Here is a 21,264-nt window from a genome sequence, read left to right on the forward strand (position 1 = left end):
GAGTAGAACGAAGTCTCTTACCTCACCTAATAAATTTCTTAATTTTTTACTTCTTAATTATAACATTCATATTTTTTAGTTACTAACTTTGATCAGCCATGTTAGTTACTCGTAGGATTGACTAAAAAATACACAGGCAAAAGCCGAAACCGAAAACTATTTTGAACTCTGACTAAAACGCTTGGTTGTTCCGCACATGGATCAATCAATCCTAAGAGCGCTCGCGCTATGGGCTTTAACCACAACATATATATCAAGAATAAGTAGAAATGAGAGAAAAGTGTTGACGGATTGAAGATGAAATTTGTGGCCCAGGAGGCATAAATCGGCAGATTTCACATTTCAACTCAGATATTTCTTTGTTCTCAGAAAGTTTGTCAAACTTCCATTTAGATCGGAAATATCTCACATAACGAATGATCTGATACACCCTAGAAGCGTATGATGTATCGTTGCCCGCACACGTCCCGGTATCCTGCTTCTTCATTCTAACTTCCCGGTCCAGCATCCTACTCCCGGCTGTTTGGTCGTGGCACTTTGAATATTCGTCCGTGACGAATATGACACTGATATTCATGATATTCATGTAGATAGGGATCGATCGGAGATACGTGTATAATAATTAACGCAATGCCGACGAGAGTCTGATTAAATATTTTAGAAACTAACGAGAATTGCAACTAACGCGCCGATGCACGTAATGCGCGTTACTGTGTGCATGTGCATCGTTTATCGACACAAAACATAATGACTTGGTTGCGGAAAAGTGAGCGACACACGACAGTACCGGGCACATATGGAGCAAAGTGTGCCAGTACATTAGTTACAACTCCTATCGAGTGATCGAGACATTTCGTAGGCTCTTAAAATACTTAATCGGATTCTCGTCAGTATCGCAGTATTTATACAAGGTGTCCCAGATTCGTCTTCGCAATGTTCGTGGGATTGAGGTAAACGGATTGAGGAGAACGGATTAAGGTGAACATAAAAGTCCCATAGAGTTTTGCGATATTCGCAATAAATCTCGAGATATTAATTAAAAAATATTGGTAAATGATTATAAATGGCAATAATATGATATATATGATATGAATGATATATGATAAATGAGCTGTATGATGACGTCGTCTGTCGTTATATACATTAAATCAAACTGAACAAAAAAGTCTTCTACTATTTTGCAAGTGACTTATAGATGTTTAGATATTAATTAAAGAAGATTTATGCATTATCGAGTACAATCATGTAACAATTTTCTTTCATTAGTAACTAAAAATCTACATGTTTATTTGCAAAATGGTAAAGAATTTTTTTGTTCAGTTTGACCTAATGTACAAATACACGACACATCGTCACTAGAACTCATCTACACACCATATCACGCGTGATCATTCACCAATTTTCTTTAAATATCTCGAGAATTATTACGAATATCGCAAAACGGCATGGGACTTTTCATGTTCACCTCATTCTGTTCTATGTTCCCACAATCGTTACGTAGACAAATTTGGAACATCCTGTATAACATATGTCCGATCAAATCGCACCTGCGCGAATGTCAGCGCCATGAGTGAGTATCCAGAATGTTACAACGGAGGTAACCAGGATTAGGATGCTAAATTTGGTAGCCAGGTCAGAGGATGTAGAACTCCGGGATATAGGCAGCGATGCATCATATACTTTAAAATCATTTATTATGCAAGATATTTTCGATTTCACTGACGTTTGACGAACATATTGAGAGACCATATTGACGAACATAATAAGAGAATATTCGGGTCCAAATCTGAAATCTATCCTTAGTTTCGCGAGCTTTATTGTTCCTTTACATTCGATAAAACTTATCAAGTTAATACAGAACACGAATTACCACTCGGGAAATCCAAAGAAAGAACAATTTAACGATGTTACACGAGGCAGTGTGAATGACAGTATGAAATAAGTACAGAAGCAATTTGAAGGGAAATAGGAATTTAGAAATTGAGGTCAAATATTATATCATAACTTCAAATATTCGCATTAGTAATTCACTCATCGCGATGAATATTTATGCGACATGGCTATAATAATCGTCCTCCACTTGTCTAGAATTATTAATTGCCAAGGAGGACCTTCTCGGCGATATAAATAATGAATTCCCTGAACTTTTAACTTTATTCCTCTTCGCGCGCTCTATCCCACATTTTAGACAAAGTTTTCGACTGTAAACCGTAAAAAATGCTATAAAGATCACGAGATTATATCATCCTACATTAGTGAATTAATTCCAAGGGCTTCAAGGTGGTAAAATGGCATTGTAACCGACGTGTATAAGACACACATTATTAACGCACCGCTTAGGGCCAGGAGAAAACAATTTCGTGGAGTACGTATTTGTGGAGTGAGTAAGTAGATGATGTATTTATTTGTGTGTGTGTGTGTGTGTGTGTGTATGTGTGTATGTCGCATAGTTATATGCGTAAACGCGCTTGCGTATGTACACAACGAGAGAACAATTCAAAGGTTGTCACACGGAAGTCTATCAAGGGGAATGCCGAAATATAAAACGCATTATCACGACTGTCTCTGGAGAGAACCGGCAACATTATACGATCCATTAAAATTATACGCTAGCTATGTTCGACTGAGCCACATAGGGCTGCGTCCTCGTTCCGTGTCGCCCTTCTCATTGCCCTCTCCTCATCCACCTCATTCGCGCCGTGACAAACTTTTGAAAGGGCAGGTGAAACTGGAAGTTTCAATTAGTCGGAAATTTTGTTAACCGCTTGTTTGCCGGAAAGTTGCGAACTAACACATTAACCCACTATTAAGCGACAAAAATGAAACAAAACCTAGAAATTAGTTCTTCAACATTGTTGCAGCCGAGAGACCGAACGTAGATATTATGATTATATCATTTATTTTGCGTATTTGCCTCTATAACACATTTGTAGCCGATAAACGAAAGTATGACATGAAATATGATAGATTTAACGAAGATCTCGTTAGCTGGTAACGATGAATGATGAACACAATGTTGTTTTGCAAAAATAATTTCGATTCTTCGCGCATTGAGAGCTCTATGTGTTTCTGAATAGCTGCGAAAAAAGCGTGCTCGGCAGCATGAGAAACAGACCGAGCGAGAGAAAGAGAGAGAGAGAGAGAGAGAGAGAGAGAGAGAGAGAGGAGAAAGAGTGAAAGAGAGAAAAAAAGAGAGAGAGAGAGAGACACATGCCAAAAATAGATATTACATCATCCGAGATATCTTCAAAACGACCGAATAATGACTGAATTGTAGGATTTCATTTGAATAATAACCGTGATAATTCGTCGGTAATTGGTATTACCCTTATCATTGACTATAACTACTTCGTAACTACTTCGTCTGTACATCGCCATTCTCAGGTAATTTAATAACGCCGTTATACTCCATGCGCGAGCTATCGAGAATCTACAGGAAAATATCTGTTTCATATCGTGCATTCGACACAGAAAGAGGAATACATCTCCATCGAAAAACTATCGTTAAAAGGTAGAGGAGCGGCGAGTGAATGAGGGAAGAGCGAGAGGGAACGGGCGGCGCGTTCGTCACGTCACGCGCTCGAACGTGTCCGCAATAATCCGCATTCGCGTATAATGGCACAGACACGCGCAAGTTTTCCTGTCCCTCAGCGATCGAGTTTGTCGGAAAACTCGTTCGAGAATACTCGTACAGGAAATTTCGCCCGTTCTCTTACCCGTACGTCTAAATCACGGCTCGAATACACAGCATACACACACGCGCGCACATACACACACACACATACACACAGATTGACATACTCACGCATGTAGGTATGCACGCACGAGAGATCGAATCTTCCGCAGAAGACGTATGGATCCGCGGAGAGCCGTCTCAAAGCAAGGAGATTCAATCTCTATCATCGCGCTCCGCGACGGGAATAAAGAACTATCGTGGAGTCTTTCCCCTCCCTCCCCCTCGCGAATCATCATCAACGGTATACCGGTTGAAAGTATTATCCGCGATGTATTTCCGCGGTGAACTCCGAAGCAGGTTAAGCGTGCAATCTGTTAGATTTCAATGGCACAACGATGCGAAGAAAATGCTTTTCGTAAATTAAACCTAGGAACACCGTACTTTCAACGATTGTTTGTATACTGTCTCGGGGACGGCATTTTTCACAATTGTTACTCGGGAATTTTTCACTTGCTTTTATCGGGAAAACTGCACCCGTTTATTCTTTTTCTCTCTTTTTTTTTGTTTTTTTTTTTTTGTTATACACTTTATACACCACTAAGATTTTTACGATACGCTTTTCGCGCTGTGCCCCAACGCACTTTTGTAATAAATCAATTTGAAAGTTATCGGAATTTCATCACGCCTCGAAAACTTACTTAGAGATACTACCTACAAATTAAGATTAAAGCGTTCCTCGAATATAGAAAAATTCGTCTCATATTGGCATTTAAATGAGAAACGATTAAATATTAAACAATAAATTTGGTTTGTTCGCGTCGATCAAAATCACGCAAATAAATTCCGCCCTATTGTAATTCTTCGATATGCTAAGCTATATATTTTTTCCAATTTGCGACGATGTAATTTTCCTATACATTTTTTCTTCAGGTATGTCACAGTATGCTATGTATTTTTTATTTCAGCCGTGAATTTTTCAGTTGAAAAAACTCATGCCAGTTTCAGGGCCATTTCTTATGTAATTCGCATCCCGTTTACCTCATGCAAGATTTAATCTGGATTTTCATTTTCCAGACCTTTTGTACTTGTGTTCGCGAGTCACATTTTGTACTTGTGTCATTTCTAATTATGTATTATTTGTTTTTAAGAATGCACTCGTCTGTATTTGTAATCATCTTGCATTACGAATTTTGCGTACACGTACGAATTCTGTTCCGCGAATTAGAACAGAAAATTCGTATTTGCGCGGGTAAATTAATTTAGCGGAAAATTCGCTGTAAATACATTTACAGCGTGCGCGTTACATCGGCTGAATGCAAATATTTACCGCGAGACTTTCAGATCATTGATGCGAAGTTGTCGAATCTATTATTCACGAGCGCTTTTACCAAAAATTGATGCGCGCATTATTAAAGCGCCATTTCACAAGGCTCGAGTTATTAGCGACGAATTTGTTTGCTGATAAACAAACGCGATGTGCCGATTATAATTTCGTCGCTTTAATTTTCTATATTTTCCCTAATAATATCTAAATTAAAACATTCAAAAAATATTCGATTAGAAGTTTACAATTTCTGAAAATTTTTATAGAATTTTCTTACTTTTTCGGATGGTTCTTAATATTGCTAAGCCCTAATACCATTAATCCTTGTTCTGCGTATATAAAGAAGCAAAGAAAAAAATATAGGAATTAATTGGAAAATAAAAAATTCATGTGGTATATAATCAATCGATTTATATTCTTTTCTACTTTCTCATATACGCAAAAAAAAGATGAACTGCAAAAGTTAAAATATAGCTAACCTACCCAAAAGATACACTCTGGTTTCTTTTTAATTTGGCACAAATATAGAAGTACAAAAATATTTAGGTCATATTTTTTTATTTTGGTCTTTGAGTTTCACGGGCAGTTAAGTTTACAGCTTTTTAATATTCTCACACTATACTTATCATTAAGTACAGCAAAAATGCATAAGAAATAAAATTTAATAGAAGATATAGTTAAATAATTTTAACAAAATCGGCATAGCTGAGATACGAACCGTTTTCTTTAGCCGATATTCCAACCGAAATATTTCAAATCTGTGTTAAATTAATAAAAAATGGTTCAAATCTCAGTTAAACCGAGAAATTATTTATATAAATAAATTTTTTCAACTTTTTACATGTTTTGTTTAAATATTTTAATATTTTATTATTTATACAAATAATTTTACACACTTGACCTCATATTTATAATTAGCAAACCAAAAACGCCTATATCTTGTATTAAATTTTATTTTTTATTTATTTTTGTTGCACTTGTTGATGATAGGAGTAAAAACATTAAGAAGCTATAAACTGCTCGTAAAACTCAAAGGGGCAAAATGAAAAAAATATGACCTAAATATTTTTTGTACTTCTACATTTGTGCCGAATTAAAAAGAAATCGGAGTGTAACTTTTGAAGTAGGAAGAAGTAGTTTACTTGTAAGATGCATTATTGAAATTAGATATAACTAATGTCGTTGCTGTTAAAACTAAATTTATTAACCGTTCAAACTTTGACGCTGCGGAAGAAAATACTTTCTACCAGATAAAAAGTCCCCGTTACTATCATTCCGCTTTTCTTTCAAGCTGCACACGATACCCATCAAGAATATAAAACCGACATTTCGCATTGCAAATCCAAACCAAGGTTTCTCATTGGTCTTTAACATGAATTAATAATTACGTTCACTTTAACGCAAAGATAAAAACCGATGCTTTTTGTACTCACATGACGATGTCGCTGTTTGATCTTTATTCCGCAGAAGGACGATTTCATGTACACCGGGAGCGCGATGATCTCCCCTTGGCGATGGTTCTTGTTTCAAGTCGCTTCGACGTCTACAAGTGGAGTTATTGACGCTTGTATCGATCCGCGTTTTAGATCGTACGGCGTTATTACGCAGCCAGCTGTGAATAGGCGCGACGCGACGCGTGAATGGAATGCGACTAGTGCTTCCGAAAGTCACCTTGCACGGAATGCGAGACGGCGCGAGACGGCGCGAGACGACCCGGCTCGCTTCCCCCACCTCGCACCTCAGATAAGCCTAGCTTCCGTCCCCCCCCCCCTTGCTCGCTGCATCTCGCGGTCGTTCACCTCACTTTATAGGCATACGCCGATGCGTGAGAACGTCGCACAAGTGCGAATTTTAAGGCCAAACTTGATGTTGATATGCTGCAATTTTTTAAACGACTATACATCAATAAGTCAACATAACGATATGAAACAAAAAAAAGCTGCGAGATTCACTCTCTCGCGGAGATAGCGAGATATTTACAAATAGCTGCCACTTTCTTAGCAATTCAACTGTGACAGTCAAGTCTTGGCAATAAAATAGCTTTTTAGCTAAGTTCGAGTCAGCCACTGAGACTTGGTTGATATCATTTCTTTGTAGTTATAAATATCTTAACTATACGATCTTAATTAAAAAATAAATAAATTAATGGCTGAGGAAATTTAACTTTGAATACATACTACACAGTGGCGTAGCCGAGGGGGGCTGAGGGGGCTGCAGCCCCAAAATTAATTTTCTGGGTTAAGTGTAAAAAAAATTTTTTCAAATGACCTTTTTTTTGCTCGTCAAAAATAAAAAGTACAGCCCCCCCCGAACCTTTTTTTCTACCTACGCCACTGATACTATATAATTGTTGCAACGTTAATATGTTAAAATCTTTCCCTGTTTTTTCAAGTTTGACGGAGATTGTGGTGAATGCAGTCCCTGGAGAATGACAGTGTGAGATTGCTTGAAAAGAATTTAAAAGCGAAGTAGTGCCTTTCTACCGGCTAGTCGCGTTAAAATTGCAAAAGAAACGACGAGTCATATTACGAAGCATACGAGAGATTTGCGTGGTCGTTGTTTGGAATAAATTTCAACGACGCGTTTTTCAGCGCGATATAACCGACATCAAGTACGTGTATTTCGGTGATAACGTTATTTATCCAATTAGTACTCTGTCAATATTATCCGCCGATTTCATTAACGGGATCAATGCAGTCAGCGGCAGTTATCAAGCCATGCTTAAATCGCTATAAATCACGTCGGATGAAATGAAATGTCCATCTATAAACGGCGCTTTTGCGCGCCAATATTACTTTCTTCGCACGCCATTTTGTCAACGAGCGTAATGTCGTTTGCGTTCAAAGCGATAGAAAAATGATACGCCGATATATTCCAATCGCAATCACTTCGTTGTCCAGTATACAGATATATATCGCTTTAATTATTAGCGCAGAAAATAACATGCGAATTTACTTGAGACAAAATATCACTTCGCATACAATAGATTGCGACTTACTCAAATACTTGATTGCGAATTCCAACGCTGTACAAATTTGCACTGTCCAAAGGAATATACACGTCTCGTAAGATGGAGCCCCTCGGAAACTTTCTGTAACGGTTTCAGATAGAAGACAGTTGGTTATGTTACGGTAGAATGGAGTGCGAGAGCAAAATGGAGAATACGGATTATGTTCGATCGCACTGTGCGTGCAGCGCTCCGGCGCGTTCGCTAAACATCAAATTATCAATACGAGATTAAAAGAAAACAATTTACCTTGGCAGTGAAAGCCGGTGAAAGCCCCAGCGAGCGAGTCGATATCCCAGTCTCATAGTCGGCGCATAGTCGCGCGAATTAACGCGCGCATAACGCGCGTTCATGCATTTCGAACTGCGGTCGCGATAAAACGATCGACGAACTTATCAGCGCGAGCGTTAATCCGGTAAGCTTTCCGCTCATTTCACCGTTTCCACGAAACCACTGCGGCGGTTTGTTATGCGTTCGAACGAGACTAACCGAAGCTGACGCACCGAGTGGCGCCGCGTCGCGCTTTTCCATCGACATGGTGGCGACATCTCGCGTCAATCGTATGGACTATGCGGAACGAAGGAAAAAATGGCGGTTCGCGTGGCGTCTAGAAACGTCAAAATAAGAGCATGATCTGCGACAGGGGTTACCGTCACACGCGAGTCGCGCGATATTTTCCACTGTAACAGTTCAGAAAGCAGTGGAAGGATGTTTATAGTCACGAAGGAAATTGACAGCGAGAACATCAGTAAGTTGTGTCGCACGTGTTTAAGAGAGGACGGCGACAAAATGGTATGTTTATTCATGGGTCCTGCTGGTTCATCCCTCGCCGCCAAATTACGATCCCTCTCGTGCTTAGAGGTAAATAACACACTTTTTACTCATGATATATGCAAATTAAAGTTGTCGAAATACTCAATTTGTGGATGTTTCGAATATGCACAGGTCTGGCAAGGAGATGGTTTGCCTGAGAAAATGTGTGATCGTTGTGTCACCAGAGCAGAGTCGGCTCTTTTGTATAGAGAACAATGTCGTGCAGCAGATAGGGCTTTGAGACAAGCAGCCTTGAAGGTAAAGATGTAAGACTTATTATTACAATATATGTAACAATATAGATGGGATCGAGTTCTATTTTGTTTTATTATTACGGTCAAATTATCTTCTTCTATTCTACTCTCTTTTATACATAAACAAACACTATATTATTCAAACAGGTATCTGGATTAACATCATATACTACTGTCTCTGGCTGCAAGCTGTATCAGAATCAACAGAATCAAGGATTTGTTCCAGTACAGAATTCTCACAAGACGCTAAAGTGCATAGAATGTGGCGCTGTGTTTATGAATTATCAAGAACTCTGTGCCCATAGCCGACTACACTTATCCTTCATTCAGGATAACATACCCATGCAACATATGCACATAGTAGAATCTCAAAATCCCTATCTCAATTTTGGTCATGTCGGTTCGAATTTTGCCAACGACAGTATTCCAAACACGCAACTATCCCCGTTAGTTAGGCCAAATGTAATGCATACCATGCCATTGAACGAGGAAAATTCTAGTCGAGCCGCGTGTGCCTTACATTGTTCCTTATGCAATCACACTTTCACCAACAGGAGACAATTGATAAGTCACAATATCGCGCACAGCACAGATAATGTTGATATCTCGTGCGATAACGAGAACATCGAGATCTGCGAGAACTCCAATCATATCCCGCAAAATCTCAGTTACGAGAGGTCCATTCATTCTGTCGATAATCCCATTCAGAATCTGTCTTATCAAAGATCCACTGTAGATGACAACGACGAAATACAGAATTTAAATTTTCCCGAGAATATTGACCTGGATGGTGTTCAGGAGAGCAGCTCGGAACGTTTGCAAAATGTAACGATGCATTCTGAGAATGACGTATCGATCGCGGAGAACTTGACATTTATAAAGGCGTCCGAAAAGGGCCGGCAACACATAATCGGATATCACGGATGCCCGGCGGACGATAATTATAAGCAACCCCTCGAGGCGAAGGGCGCGGATGATATTCACGCGAAAAAGCATCAGTGTGAGGTATGTTCGAGACAATTCTCGCAAAAATCTAAATTATTCGCTCATCAATTGTCTCACTCTGGTCAACAGCCGTTCAAGTGCCTCAGCTGCGGCAAGGCCTACGCGTCGAAAAGCAAACTCAACGCGCACATGAGATTGCACACCAAAACCAATGTACATCAGTGCAAAGTGTGCGATAAAATATTTTCATATCCTTCGTATTTAGAGGAACATATAAAGGTACATAATAAGAGTGACAACGCTTCGCAGAGTAAGGACTTTGAATGTGGTACTTGCAACAAACGTTTCCGCCTTTTGAAAAATCTGAAGGCACACGAGAAACTTCACACGGGGAAGGGTTTGGTACATTGCGAGATTTGTGATAAACAGTTTAGCCATAATTATAATTTAAAGATGCATTTACGAACGCACAAGACGTCAAAGGTGCATAAGTGCGAGTATTGCGACAAGCGTTTCGTGCAGAAAGGTAATCTAGTCGAGCATTTGCGAATTCACACCAAGGTGAAACCTTTCGCGTGCAAATTGTGCGGCAAAAGATTTGCGCAGTCGGGCCACTTGAAAAGCCACGAAGCCTCGCACGGCACTTTGAGGCAACACCAGTGTCGGTTATGCGGGAAGAGGTTCAAGCTAGCCAATCATTTGAAACGGCACTTGAATTTGCATACTGGCACGAAAACGTACAAGTGTAATCAGTGTAACCAAATGTTCTCGCAGTCTTTCAGTCTGACAAGGCACTTGAAGAAGCACAACGAGTCGCACATGTAATTAAAAACCGATAAATTGTAACATATGTACACATACTGATGTCTTTATTTTCTCTCGAAATCTCACTTTTATATTATTTTTATTCTTATTCTTTTATTAGAAAAGTCGGGGAATCTTAGCGAGACGATAAAAGCGTCTTTCAATAGAAAATAACATCGGAACGAAATTGACTCGTTTACTAGCTGTAGAAATCCACGTCGTGGAATATGCTCGAGTTCTTCATTTATAGCTTTTTAGAACCGTAGTGAGAATGTTTATTCCCTCTCGCAGTTGCTCCTCCGTGATCGTTAACGGGGGCGATATTCTAATGATTTGTCCGTGTGCAGGTCTTGTCAACAAGCCAGCATCTCTCAGCCTCAGACAGATATCCCAACCGTCTGCAAACTCTGCAAATAAATTGTATCATTATTGAGTGTTTCTCGTGCGGCCATGTAATAAAATCCAATTTCTCGTTACATAACGTAGAGAAGTATTACTCGACATGCGGTTTATTCATCCTCTCGTTACGCTTATTTGCACAATTATCGAGGGCAAATATGTGAGACGAAATTGCTAGACTGCAAGACTTGGATTTCTACGCGAGCATCGCGGAGAATTTTAGTTTCACCGCTGAATTCGGAATATTTCATCTTCATTCGAGTTCGTGATTCATATCGCATTTTTAATTTGTCGATTTAAGTTGCCATGATTTATCAACGTTAAGCTGTTATGCTTTAGCTGTTATGATTAAGCTATTAAGCTTAATCAATTTGTTTACGATGATCCCGGTACCTTTATTGATCACGAGACCAGCCAAGAGACCGCGCCCTCGAAACTCCGTCGCGATATCCTTCGGTACTTTGCTCAATTCTTCTTTCAGAATTTTCCCAAGCTTCTTTGCGTTTTCCGCCAGATTCTCCTCCTCTAAGATTTTAACCGCCTCCAGGGCTACTCGGTTTCCGAGTGGGCTTCCGCCGAAAGTACTTCCGTGCGAACCCGTTTGCAGACAGAACATTATCTAAAAGCATAAAGATCGTTACGAATTTGCAATTAACATTAAACGTTGTAATAATACTTTGAAGTTTCTACGTAACAATAATCTTCCGCACAAAATTCCACCAGTGATAATTTTTCAAATAATTTTACAAATAACTGTGGTCGTTGAAACTATTCAAAATAATGGAATAATATCTAAAATATTTTTTTATTGCACGCGTATTGCGAGTGGAAGACACGTAGACACACTTCAAATAGCTTTAGTGGCTACGACGAAATATTTGAGTACCTGATCATCCGCCAGAACACCGGAAACCGGGTACATCCCACCGGAAAGCGCTTTCCCCAAAATCAGAATATCCGGTCTGCAATCTTCGTGATCGATTGCTAAACGCATACCGGTCCTACAAAGACCGGTCTGCACCTCGTCGTCGATCCATAAGATATTATACTTTGTGCATAACTCCCTCACGCGTTTCAGATAGCCATCCTGAAAAAGAGAATTTAAAGAATGCAACACTATGAATACGTTATTGATACGTTATCGTTAACTTACAGTAGGCACAACGACTCCAGCTTCTCCCTGAATAGGTTCAACCATGAACGCGCAGATATTGGGATTTTCTCGGAACTTTTGCTCCAACGCAGCCGGGTCGTTGTACGACACTTTTTCGAAGAGCGGCATGTAAGGACCAAAGTCTGTATAGCAATTCGGATCCGTCGAGGCTGACAAAGCCGCCAATGAACGACCCCAGAAGTTTCCTCTCGCGAATACGATGGTAGCTTTGTCACTCGGTATTTTCTTCACTCTGTATCCCCAGCGTCTGGCCAATTTGATAGCTGTATCACCACCTTCAACACCTATAACGAACAGAAGAAAATAATTCGCAATTCCTCACAATAAAAACGATATTTACTCGGTAATAAAAAACGAGATGAAGCATTGATTGACCTCAAGCAGCATTGATTTATTCTGATGTTTAATTATTTTAAAGAATCGTTTTTTTTATTAGTCTTCATTAAATAAAAATGTACAATAATATGATATATAATTAATTACTAATTATTATGTAGAAAATCTAACTAATATGCCATTATTTTACAAAGTACTTCGCGATTGTTAAAATTATTATTTCACATAAGCAGATGCACTTATATAACACTTATATAACAGTTTGCAAGGTAATGGATATTGATTGCATACCTGTGTTCATCGGCAAAAATCGGTCCCATTTTAGCAGTTTTGTCATGTATTCTCCCAATTCACCATGAGGTTCCGAGTAAAAAGCTCGCGATGTATGCGTCAGTTTTCCAGCCTGGTCTCTCATGACTTTTACTAGACGCGGGTGACAGTGACCCTGATTGACGGTCGAGAACCCAGCAAGAAAATCAAGGTAGCGCTTTCCGTCGATATCCCATAGATAGACTCCTTCTCCTCGGGTCAGAACGACTGGTAGCGGTTTGAAGTGGATACCACCATACTTGTCGTCGCGATCGATCACTTGCTGGGAGCTTAAGAATCTTCCCTTACTCGATTTCTTTACAACACCCAGGAACTTCTGCCTGACGGATTGCATGGCCATATTTCTTCCGTCACCCTATTCGCCACCAACGAATGGGTCAATATTATACATTGATACATATTATACATTATAATTTTATACATTTCAGATTATATATTATTCTTAGAGAGAGAATATATTAAATAATAATAAATATTAAATATACAAAATAAACTCTCAATCAGAATAATTGCTATATACTGCGACATTTTCTAGAAACAACGGCAATTGTAGAGAATTATTGAAGAATTGATTTAACAATCTACATTGAAAACAGTTAAAAATGTTAGCTATCGATTTTATGGTCCAAGAATGTATAACGCTTCGCAATTATTCCGATTGACTTTCTATGTTCTAAAATTTTACCAGCAGGTATAGACGAACGAGGAAAGACACTTCGATCTGATAAACAACTATAAAAACAATAAAAAGGCTGCTTCTTACTTTAAGCACGAGATTACAAAGTGTCGGAAAATAAACGTCTTCTGATGGCAATTCCGTCTGTCTTGCTTTTATACCAAAGCGACAGGAGATACGGCGAAAGATACGACGAAAGATACGGGTAAATTACATTGTTTATCTGGCGTAATGCTCCTGTATCGCGACAGAAGGATTTAGAATAAATACCGTTACAAACGAAAACGTATCTGATAAAAAGTAATATGCAATTAAAGAATAAAAGTGCCAGCGTGTCCGAGTGTAAACGAACAATAATAAACAATGTAATCTACGCTGCATCGATGATATATTGATAAAAAACAACACTGCCTTATCTTACAACTAAATTTTCCATGAAAATCTTCCGTTAACATAGCCGGAGAGTAATTCGGCGGTATGAAGATAAATCGCCTGAAATATACGATGCATAATAGTCGCGCTTTAATTATTACTTAACACAAGCCGTAATCCTGCGCACGTGTGTGTGTGTGTGTGTGTGTGTGTGTGTGTGTGTGTGTGTGTATGTGTATCTTCCGATACATTTTATCTTCTGTGCGTATTTGCGTGGAAAATGAGAGAGGTGGAATGTTATCGTATTAAGTTATTAATAGCCAGAATGCAAGTGCAATAACTCGCATTAGCTGTGTTGGTATCTTTATCGTTATCGAAGTAACAATACGACCGCGCTCGAAAAGATGCTTATTAATTCTCGCTGCATAATTGAGAATAATCATCGAGCGACACGATAGCCAACTGGACGCGTTGTATCCATATGTAACACTCAGTCGTTCCATAAATGAGCGACGTCCATAATTGTTAACGGTTATACGTCAGCTCGATTCAGTTCCGTTTTAATCCTCGCGGCAAACGCTTGATAACTGCCATCTGTCAAAAGTAAGCCGTCGGAAAGAGCGCTTTTCGATACAGTATATACGCGCACACGAGCTGTACATTAACGTCACTCCGAGGATCGCGCGACGAACGTTGTCGAGATAACGATCGTGACGGGCGTTGCACTTTGTTCTAATAAAATTACGCGCGACGCAAGTGTATGTGTGACACACACATATCGACGATATTAAAGTTGAGATTTATACTTTTATTAGAAAAAATACATGTAAATATAAATCGGTATCAATAATAGCATTTTAACGTTACCACGGATGTGTGTCTTTTTTCACAATCTGATATAATTAATAATATGATAATTTTCATAATAATATAATTATAATAATTTTTATTCAACGCGTGGCTGTCGAATTTAATCCTAGTATAGTCTTAGAAATTATGTTCGCGCACTCGTGAATCTGGTCTTTCGTAATAACCAGCGGCGGCGCCAAGCGAATGATGTGGTCGTGCGTCGGTTTCGCTAGGAGGCCATTTTCCCTTAATTTCAAGCAAATGTCCATGGCATCGATCTTGTCGTTGATAACGATCGCGTTCAAGAGACCCTTGCCTCTCACCAAGGTGACCACTTCTCTAGGTAGCTTGTTGAGTTCGCTTCTGAGTACGTGACCGAGTCGCTCCGCGTTCTCAGCGAGTCGTTCCTCCTCCAAAACGCGAAGTGCCTCAAGTGCGATTCTGCAACCGAGAGGATTGCCGCCGTAGGTCGAACCGTGCTCGCCGGGTTTGATGGTGAGCATAATAGGATCGTTGGCTAACACGCCGGAAACCGGATAGAATCCTCCGGACAGGGCCTTGCCGAGGATCAAGATGTCCGGCTTTACAGCCTCGTGATCGACGGCGAGTCGCTTTCCGGTTCTCGCCAGACCAGTTTGCACCTCGTCCGCGATCCACAGGACGTTGTGCTTGGAGCAAAGTTCCCGAATTCCTTTCAAATATCCGTCCTGTTTAAAATGAAGACACGAATCGATAGGAGTGAATGAATTCTCAACGATTGCTTTCTCGCACTTGAACGTTTGGATATATACATTACTTTAAATTTCTTTAAGCGAAATTCTACTCATTTTATATGAAATCTCACTCTAAGGAATTTAAAGTATATTGGTACGATTGGCGTTACCTTTGGTACTACGACGCCGGCTTCACCCTGAATAGGCTCTACCATGAAGGCACAAACGTTCGGGTCGGCGAGAGTTTGCTGAAGAGCTTTGAGATCATCGTAGGGAACGATTTCAAAGCCTGGCATGTAAGGCCCAAAGCCGTTGTAGCAAGTCGGGTCCGTGCTGGAAGAGATTGCGCTCATGGTTCGCCCCCAAAAATTACCTTCCGCGAACACTATCTTAGCTTTATTTTGCGGAATTCCCTTGACGCTGTATCCCCATCTGCGCGCCAACTTACACGCCGTTTCGCCACCCTCCACGCCTGTATTCATCGGCAACCATTTGTCGTAACTGAAAGAAAAATTTAAAATATATATATTTAATATTAATAAATATTAAATCTGGACATATTTTACAGATTTGATATTAACATTTTGATGAAACTTCGTTGTCACATATATACGACATATGGAGAGAACTTTTATTAAAACTAACTTAACTAACTTAACTTTTTTTAAATAATATACCATTCTTTGTATCACGCGACTGGAATATAATCGCACTAAAAAAGGTCCAAAAACAAGGATCGAAACATAACATTCTTAGAGCATTAATTTTTTTGTCATTCTTATATCTGCTTCGAATATTTCAAATAATATGAGTACATCCTAGACGAGCAAATTAATTCTTATAAACGTTAAAATCCCGTAGAAAAGTTCTCTCTATATGTGCCAGCGGTTATCGGTCGGTCGTCACGTATAGATGATTTCGTGACAAAATTTTGTCATCCTTTAGCGCTACTATCTCGTACTTATTTAGACTTGTGCAGTATCTCGTGCTGTACCTCATATCTTGAATACATATGAAATGTATTTTTAGTATCGCAGATTCGATACAAGACTGAAAAATATCTACTGCATAAGAAAATTCGACACGTGTTAGTCTCACTGGGAAAATGTCAGAAAGTAATGCATTACTTGTAACACCATTATTGCTACAAGTTTCTTCTTTCAGTAACAACTCAATGTAACGGCGGCGTTATATGCTCGTCAATAATAAAATTATAATCTTGTAAAGGCTATAATGGTAATTGTAAAGGCTAGATTTAAGAATTTATCTGGAAGAATTTATCTGGAAGAAAAAAATGTCGATCTCTCTAATGACCAGTCAAAGGTAGCGGACAAGATTTTTACGTTAGAAAACGGACGACTGTGTTATCACTTTTTGTCACCTTTATCAGTGCTTACTTTTTTAGATATTATATCCTTCGATTTCAGTCTAAAGATTTGAATTTAAGATCCTAAGAAGCCTAAAGATTAAATCCCGTTCAGCATCGTGTTCCACGAGATCCGCATTTCCTGATAATTAAATCTATCAACTGTACTTTTCCGAAGTACTGTTATCAAATGTATATCAGGCGTACACGCGTGCACTTATTTGCGATAAATAACTACTGACAGATAAACAACTCTGTCACTGATAAACTTAAAAAAATATCGTTATATCACCGACTAATCTTATCGACACGGGTGTCGATATTTACACAGTTAACACTATTACATACTCAAAAAGTTTCGTGATGTACTCTTCGAATTCGCCCAATACGTCAGAGTAGAATGCCCGGGACGTCAGAGTCAAATTCTTCGCTTGATCGATCATCGCTTTATAGATTCTCGGATGGCAGTGGCCTTGATTTACTGCCGAGTAAGCGCTGAGAAAATCGAAGTACCGTTTACCCTCGACATCCCACATAAAAACACCCTCGGCTTTGCACACAGCCACCGGAATTGGATGGTAATTATGTGCGCCGTACTTGGATTCACGATCGAACACTTGTTGGGACGTGAGCGTCCTGCTGCACCGAATGTGCTGGAAGAAACGAAAAAAACGTCTGAGTTGATTCTCACTTTTGAAATATCTCTTTTTCCAAAATACTTTTTGTGAAGAATGTATACATAAACATCTCAAGGGACGCGATAGTAAATTTAGTTAAGGACAAATTGTTCTGGAAGATATGAGTCGGAGAGATATATATAGCGCGGTACTTGAATATTTATTTATTTAATTTATATCAAAAAAGTTATTCAACAATAAAAAAAATTGAATGATACTAATTAATATCAATTACATTACCTGAGATTGAGGGCGCAATAGCTTCGCCTGTCCTTTGATATTTAGCAATGCTACTCTCGCTAATGGCTCCATTGAAGAAACTGAATTACTTCCTTGTTAATTAAGGCACACGACAATAATCTGCAGAATTACGACCAAGAGACACGACATTAGAATTCTTCGACCGTGAGCCGAGTGGGGCTCGTCGATTAAATTGAAACGAAGCGTTCGCGACAGCTGCTATTCGGCCACGCGACGATTACATAGAAGTGAAAGTTTCCCGAATAATTCGCGAGATTTTATCATATTAATATCGCAGATTTTATCATATTAATAAAAGGAACATGCTTGGTATAATCTGACGCGTCTTATTAATAGTTTTTTTTTTTATTTAAATATAGATATATGTACATTTGTGACTTTGAATTTATAAATTATAAATAATGTAATATAATTGTAATAATTATATCATATAAATTACATAACGATTATATCCGCAATTAAAAACTTTCTTCCCATTACATATATTTAAATTGAATTTGCAGCAGCGAAGTATGAATAATCGAATCGCGTATCCGCAATCAATTAATCAATAATTATCACGACTATGAAAGAACTTTTGTTGAATTCTACAATTGTCTTCATTCTCGGATAAATTTAAATTATATCACTGAAGCCATTAAGTGGTTAAAAATTTAATATTTAGAAAGTCGATACTGAAATGTTTGGAGACAGATTATTTTTTACGAAAACTCGTTTATTTGTTGTAAAATGCTTATTCCGACGAATTCCGTTCACAAAAGAATTAATATATATACAGATTGTTACACTTTTAAACACTTACAGACCGTAATTATACTCCCGGTACAATTAATACACTCGTCAGCACCGACGAACTTGCGACAGCGGCTCCAATCGCACTGACAAGGACGAGCGGCCCCGCGTGTAGATCACTTAAATTGTGTCTCAAGCACAGAGTGTACCGTGGAATGTTGTAACGTGTCCCCTTCGTCTACTCTCAAAGCGTACAAATCTTGCTGCTTTTCGATATTTGACATTGATATATCCATCCCTGACAAACGCACACCATCTGTATATCGATAACGGTACGATACATTCTCAGCGTAACAAGTGATACGTTTCATGAGCATCGCGAAAAAACGATCTTCCTCAAAAGAAACCTTCCTTATTCCTCAGAAGATGAAAGATTTCTTCGCGGAAACTTCGGTATGTTTGCATAAATAGCCACGAAATATGAAAAAACTGCGATATTCGTTAAATAATTTCAGCATTAGAAATACACGACATTTTTCTAGAGAAAATTAAACATAAACACATTTACATATATCGTGAAACATACCTTATAACAATAAACAATAAAATTCTCTTTCTTTAATTGAGAAGATATAAATGTTAACACTGTATCTCTCTCTCTCTCTCTCTCTCTCTCTCTCTTGTAACTCATATTGTTTTAGCTGCTAAAACGCGTGGGCGGTTTACCTGACGCCACCTAAAAGTTACTTTGTGAAAATTCATAAAGCAAGGATATTGGAAATTATTACTATATCAAAGCAAGGATATTGGAAATTATTTTTGAATCTTCGTAGTGATATGAGATGTCGCTCCGTGCGAGAATCTGCTACGAATAAAAAATAAAAAAAATTGGAAATTCTCTAATTTAATCTAATCTTCTCTAATCTAATTTCCATTCTAGCTCGCTTTAACCTCCCATATAGCACAGAGAATTCTAAAAGAATTCAGTCGTATGTCACCAATTCTGAGTTCATTTTTAGATATAAAAAGAATTCTTTTCACTGAACTGAATTCTGAAAAATTCTTTTTACATCTGAAAATGAACTCAGAATTGGTGACATACGACTGAATTCTTTTTGAATTCTTTTTTAATTCTCTGTGCTATCTGTTCAAGTTTCAGTTATTGATTCACAAATTTCGATTTCTAATATCTAATTTGATATAGACTTTGATCAAGTGGTTTGAATTTCGGCAAAGTACAGATCGAATCTTAGCTAAGTAATTTGTATCGAATTATGACTATATTTATGCGGCAACTTACAACTTATACAACATACAGTTTTAACGTGACTGTTATATGATATGCAACACCCGCAATTACAATATCGAAGATTATCAAATATAAAATAAGTCAAATGACCTTAAGTCATTATAATCATAAGTCATAATCTTGATTCGTCTGGCAAAGCGACATTCCATCTTATTCGTTAAACGTCTACCTTATTGTGCGCACAAAGATGATTGAATGATGACAGTTTTAACGTGAAAGCAAACAAGACGAACGCAACCATTACTGAACCGGTTGTACCGTCCCAGACAGCACAAGATCTTCAAAGGATATTCTGGAGACGCGTTCTCAGACCGTTTTTAAGATCTCCTGTGGAGATCTATGTTGTTTGGGATGTAAACACAGTCAACAGAGACAAATATAAATGAAGAAAAAAGATTGTAAATCTACTTAGTTCTAAACTGTATGTATACGTTGAGTATTAAATCAGCATCAGTGTGGCTATATTCACTTAACTGTAACTTCTGAACACTCTTCTGTTTTTTTTTATTCTTTCCAATACTTGAGAGCATATAGAAATTTAATAGACTTAGAAATAGAGAGATAGAGAGAGAGATAGACAAACTCGTGCAGCTAGACCTCGTGTACGCAAACTTATACCACAATCTCTCACATGATCACTTCGACAAACTCGTACTTTGATACAATACAGAAGGTTTGTGTGGGGCCCAAATAAGCTTTTATATTTTTATTATCGCCTATCCAAATAATATATCAATCTTTTCAGGATTGAATAACGAATTTTTATTTCAATAATATAAGTTATTCCATGTTTATTCGTACTTGCGGATTATGAGAGAATTATTAGAAATTAAATATTATTCACATGGTCGCGATTGCAAATACAACAAATTAATATATTTTATTATTTCAACCTATATATTCTATTGCCTATTTTCTAACAGTTGTCTTACATTTAATTTAACAAGTCTTATATTTCTTTTCTGCAAGGGGATTCTAACGATATCCTATATTGTAGAATATGTACACGACTGAGGACTAACGAAATTCGCATACTGCGCATGTGCAAATTTGCCCCTCTTCACTCATCCCATACAGTGATGGAAGGTTTGAGAAAAAGTTAGCGGACTGTGCGCGAGTGACGTCACAACCATGTGACCGCACCGACAGACTCGTACTTACATGATGTGGCAAACGTTTCTTGGAGCCCATGTAATTTTTCAGCTATTTTATTAGTGTGAAACAATCGAATGAGATATATAAAATGT

The 21,264-nt window shown here is 38.3% G+C and overlaps 3 protein-coding genes across 9 annotated transcripts; 1 reads left to right on the top strand and 2 right to left on the bottom strand.

Annotated features, from left to right (window-relative positions):
• Nucleotides 1-8,590: 8,590 nt before the first annotated feature.
• Nucleotides 8,591-11,304, top strand: LOC116854032 (zinc finger protein 184-like). Of its 2 annotated transcripts, XM_032835501.1 has the most exons (4): nucleotides 8,591-8,868; nucleotides 8,953-9,078; nucleotides 9,222-10,079; nucleotides 10,149-11,304. In XM_032835501.1, the coding sequence occupies exons 1-4, from the start codon at nucleotides 8,716-8,718 to the stop codon at nucleotides 10,842-10,844; spliced, it is 1,833 nt and encodes a 610-aa protein (XP_032691392.1). In that variant the 5' UTR covers nucleotides 8,591-8,715; the 3' UTR covers nucleotides 10,845-11,304. The 2 variants fall into 2 exon arrangements, with proteins under 2 accessions (XP_032691392.1, XP_032691391.1); XM_032835500.1 differs by having other exon boundaries at nucleotides 9,222-11,304.
• LOC116854036 (ornithine aminotransferase, mitochondrial-like) lies at nucleotides 10,872-14,740 on the bottom strand. Its single transcript, XM_032835514.1, has 6 exons — nucleotides 13,748-14,740; nucleotides 13,024-13,417; nucleotides 12,376-12,680; nucleotides 12,109-12,309; nucleotides 11,616-11,841; nucleotides 10,872-11,230 (listed from the first exon to the last, which is right to left on the bottom strand). Exons 2-6 carry the CDS (start codon nucleotides 13,400-13,402, stop codon nucleotides 11,064-11,066), a joined length of 1,278 nt encoding a protein of 425 aa, XP_032691405.1. The 5' UTR covers nucleotides 13,403-13,417; nucleotides 13,748-14,740; the 3' UTR covers nucleotides 10,872-11,063.
• Nucleotides 14,741-14,897: 157 nt separating this feature from the next.
• On the bottom strand, nucleotides 14,898-21,053 carry LOC116854035 (ornithine aminotransferase, mitochondrial-like). 6 transcript variants are annotated; one of them, XM_032835509.1, is made up of 7 exons: nucleotides 20,492-20,654; nucleotides 19,295-19,444; nucleotides 18,779-19,006; nucleotides 17,956-18,075; nucleotides 17,387-17,691; nucleotides 15,843-16,173; nucleotides 14,898-15,666 (listed from the first exon to the last, which is right to left on the bottom strand). In XM_032835509.1, the coding sequence occupies exons 4-7, from the start codon at nucleotides 18,025-18,027 to the stop codon at nucleotides 15,061-15,063; spliced, it is 1,314 nt and encodes a 437-aa protein (XP_032691400.1). In that variant the 5' UTR covers nucleotides 18,028-18,075; nucleotides 18,779-19,006; nucleotides 19,295-19,444; nucleotides 20,492-20,654; the 3' UTR covers nucleotides 14,898-15,060. The 6 variants fall into 6 exon arrangements, with proteins under 6 accessions (XP_032691400.1, XP_032691402.1, XP_032691398.1 ...); XM_032835511.1 differs by having other exon boundaries at nucleotides 18,783-19,024; XM_032835507.1 differs by having other exon boundaries at nucleotides 18,779-19,024.
• Nucleotides 21,054-21,264: the final 211 nt, after the last annotated feature.

Source organism: Odontomachus brunneus, unplaced genomic scaffold, assembly GCF_010583005.1.
Source record: "Odontomachus brunneus isolate Ranch 3 - 2012 unplaced genomic scaffold, Obru_v1 Obru_scaffold_007, whole genome shotgun sequence".
Classification (NCBI taxonomy): domain Eukaryota; kingdom Metazoa; phylum Arthropoda; class Insecta; order Hymenoptera; family Formicidae; genus Odontomachus; species Odontomachus brunneus.

Coding starts and splice junctions, on each gene's coding strand:
- LOC116854032 (XM_032835500.1), top strand. CDS start 8,716: ATGTTTATAGTCACGAAGGAAATTGACAGCGAGAACATCAGTAAGTTG. Junction 8,869..8,952: donor GATCCCTCTCGTGCTTAGAG/GTAAATAACACA, acceptor GAATATGCACAG/GTCTGGCAAGGAGATGGTTT. Junction 9,079..9,221: donor TGAGACAAGCAGCCTTGAAG/GTAAAGATGTAA, acceptor TTATTCAAACAG/GTATCTGGATTAACATCATA.
- LOC116854036 (XM_032835514.1), bottom strand. CDS start 13,402: ATGGCCATGCAATCCGTCAGGCAGAAGTTCCTGGGTGTTGTAAAGAAA. Junction 12,681..13,023: donor ATTTTTGCCGATGAACACAG/GTATGCAATCAA, acceptor TGTTCGTTATAG/GTGTTGAAGGTGGTGATACA. Junction 11,842..12,108: donor GTGTTCTGGCGGATGATCAG/GTACTCAAATAT, acceptor TTATGCTTTTAG/ATAATGTTCTGTCTGCAAAC.
- LOC116854035 (XM_032835510.1), bottom strand. CDS start 18,027: ATGGAGCCATTAGCGAGAGTAGCATTGCTAAATATCAAAGGACAGGCG. Junction 17,692..17,955: donor TATTGCGCCCTCAATCTCAG/GTAATGTAATTG, acceptor CGTTTCTTCCAG/CACATTCGGTGCAGCAGGAC. Junction 15,667..15,842: donor CCGGCGTCGTAGTACCAAAG/GTAACGCCAATC, acceptor CATTTTAAACAG/GACGGATATTTGAAAGGAAT.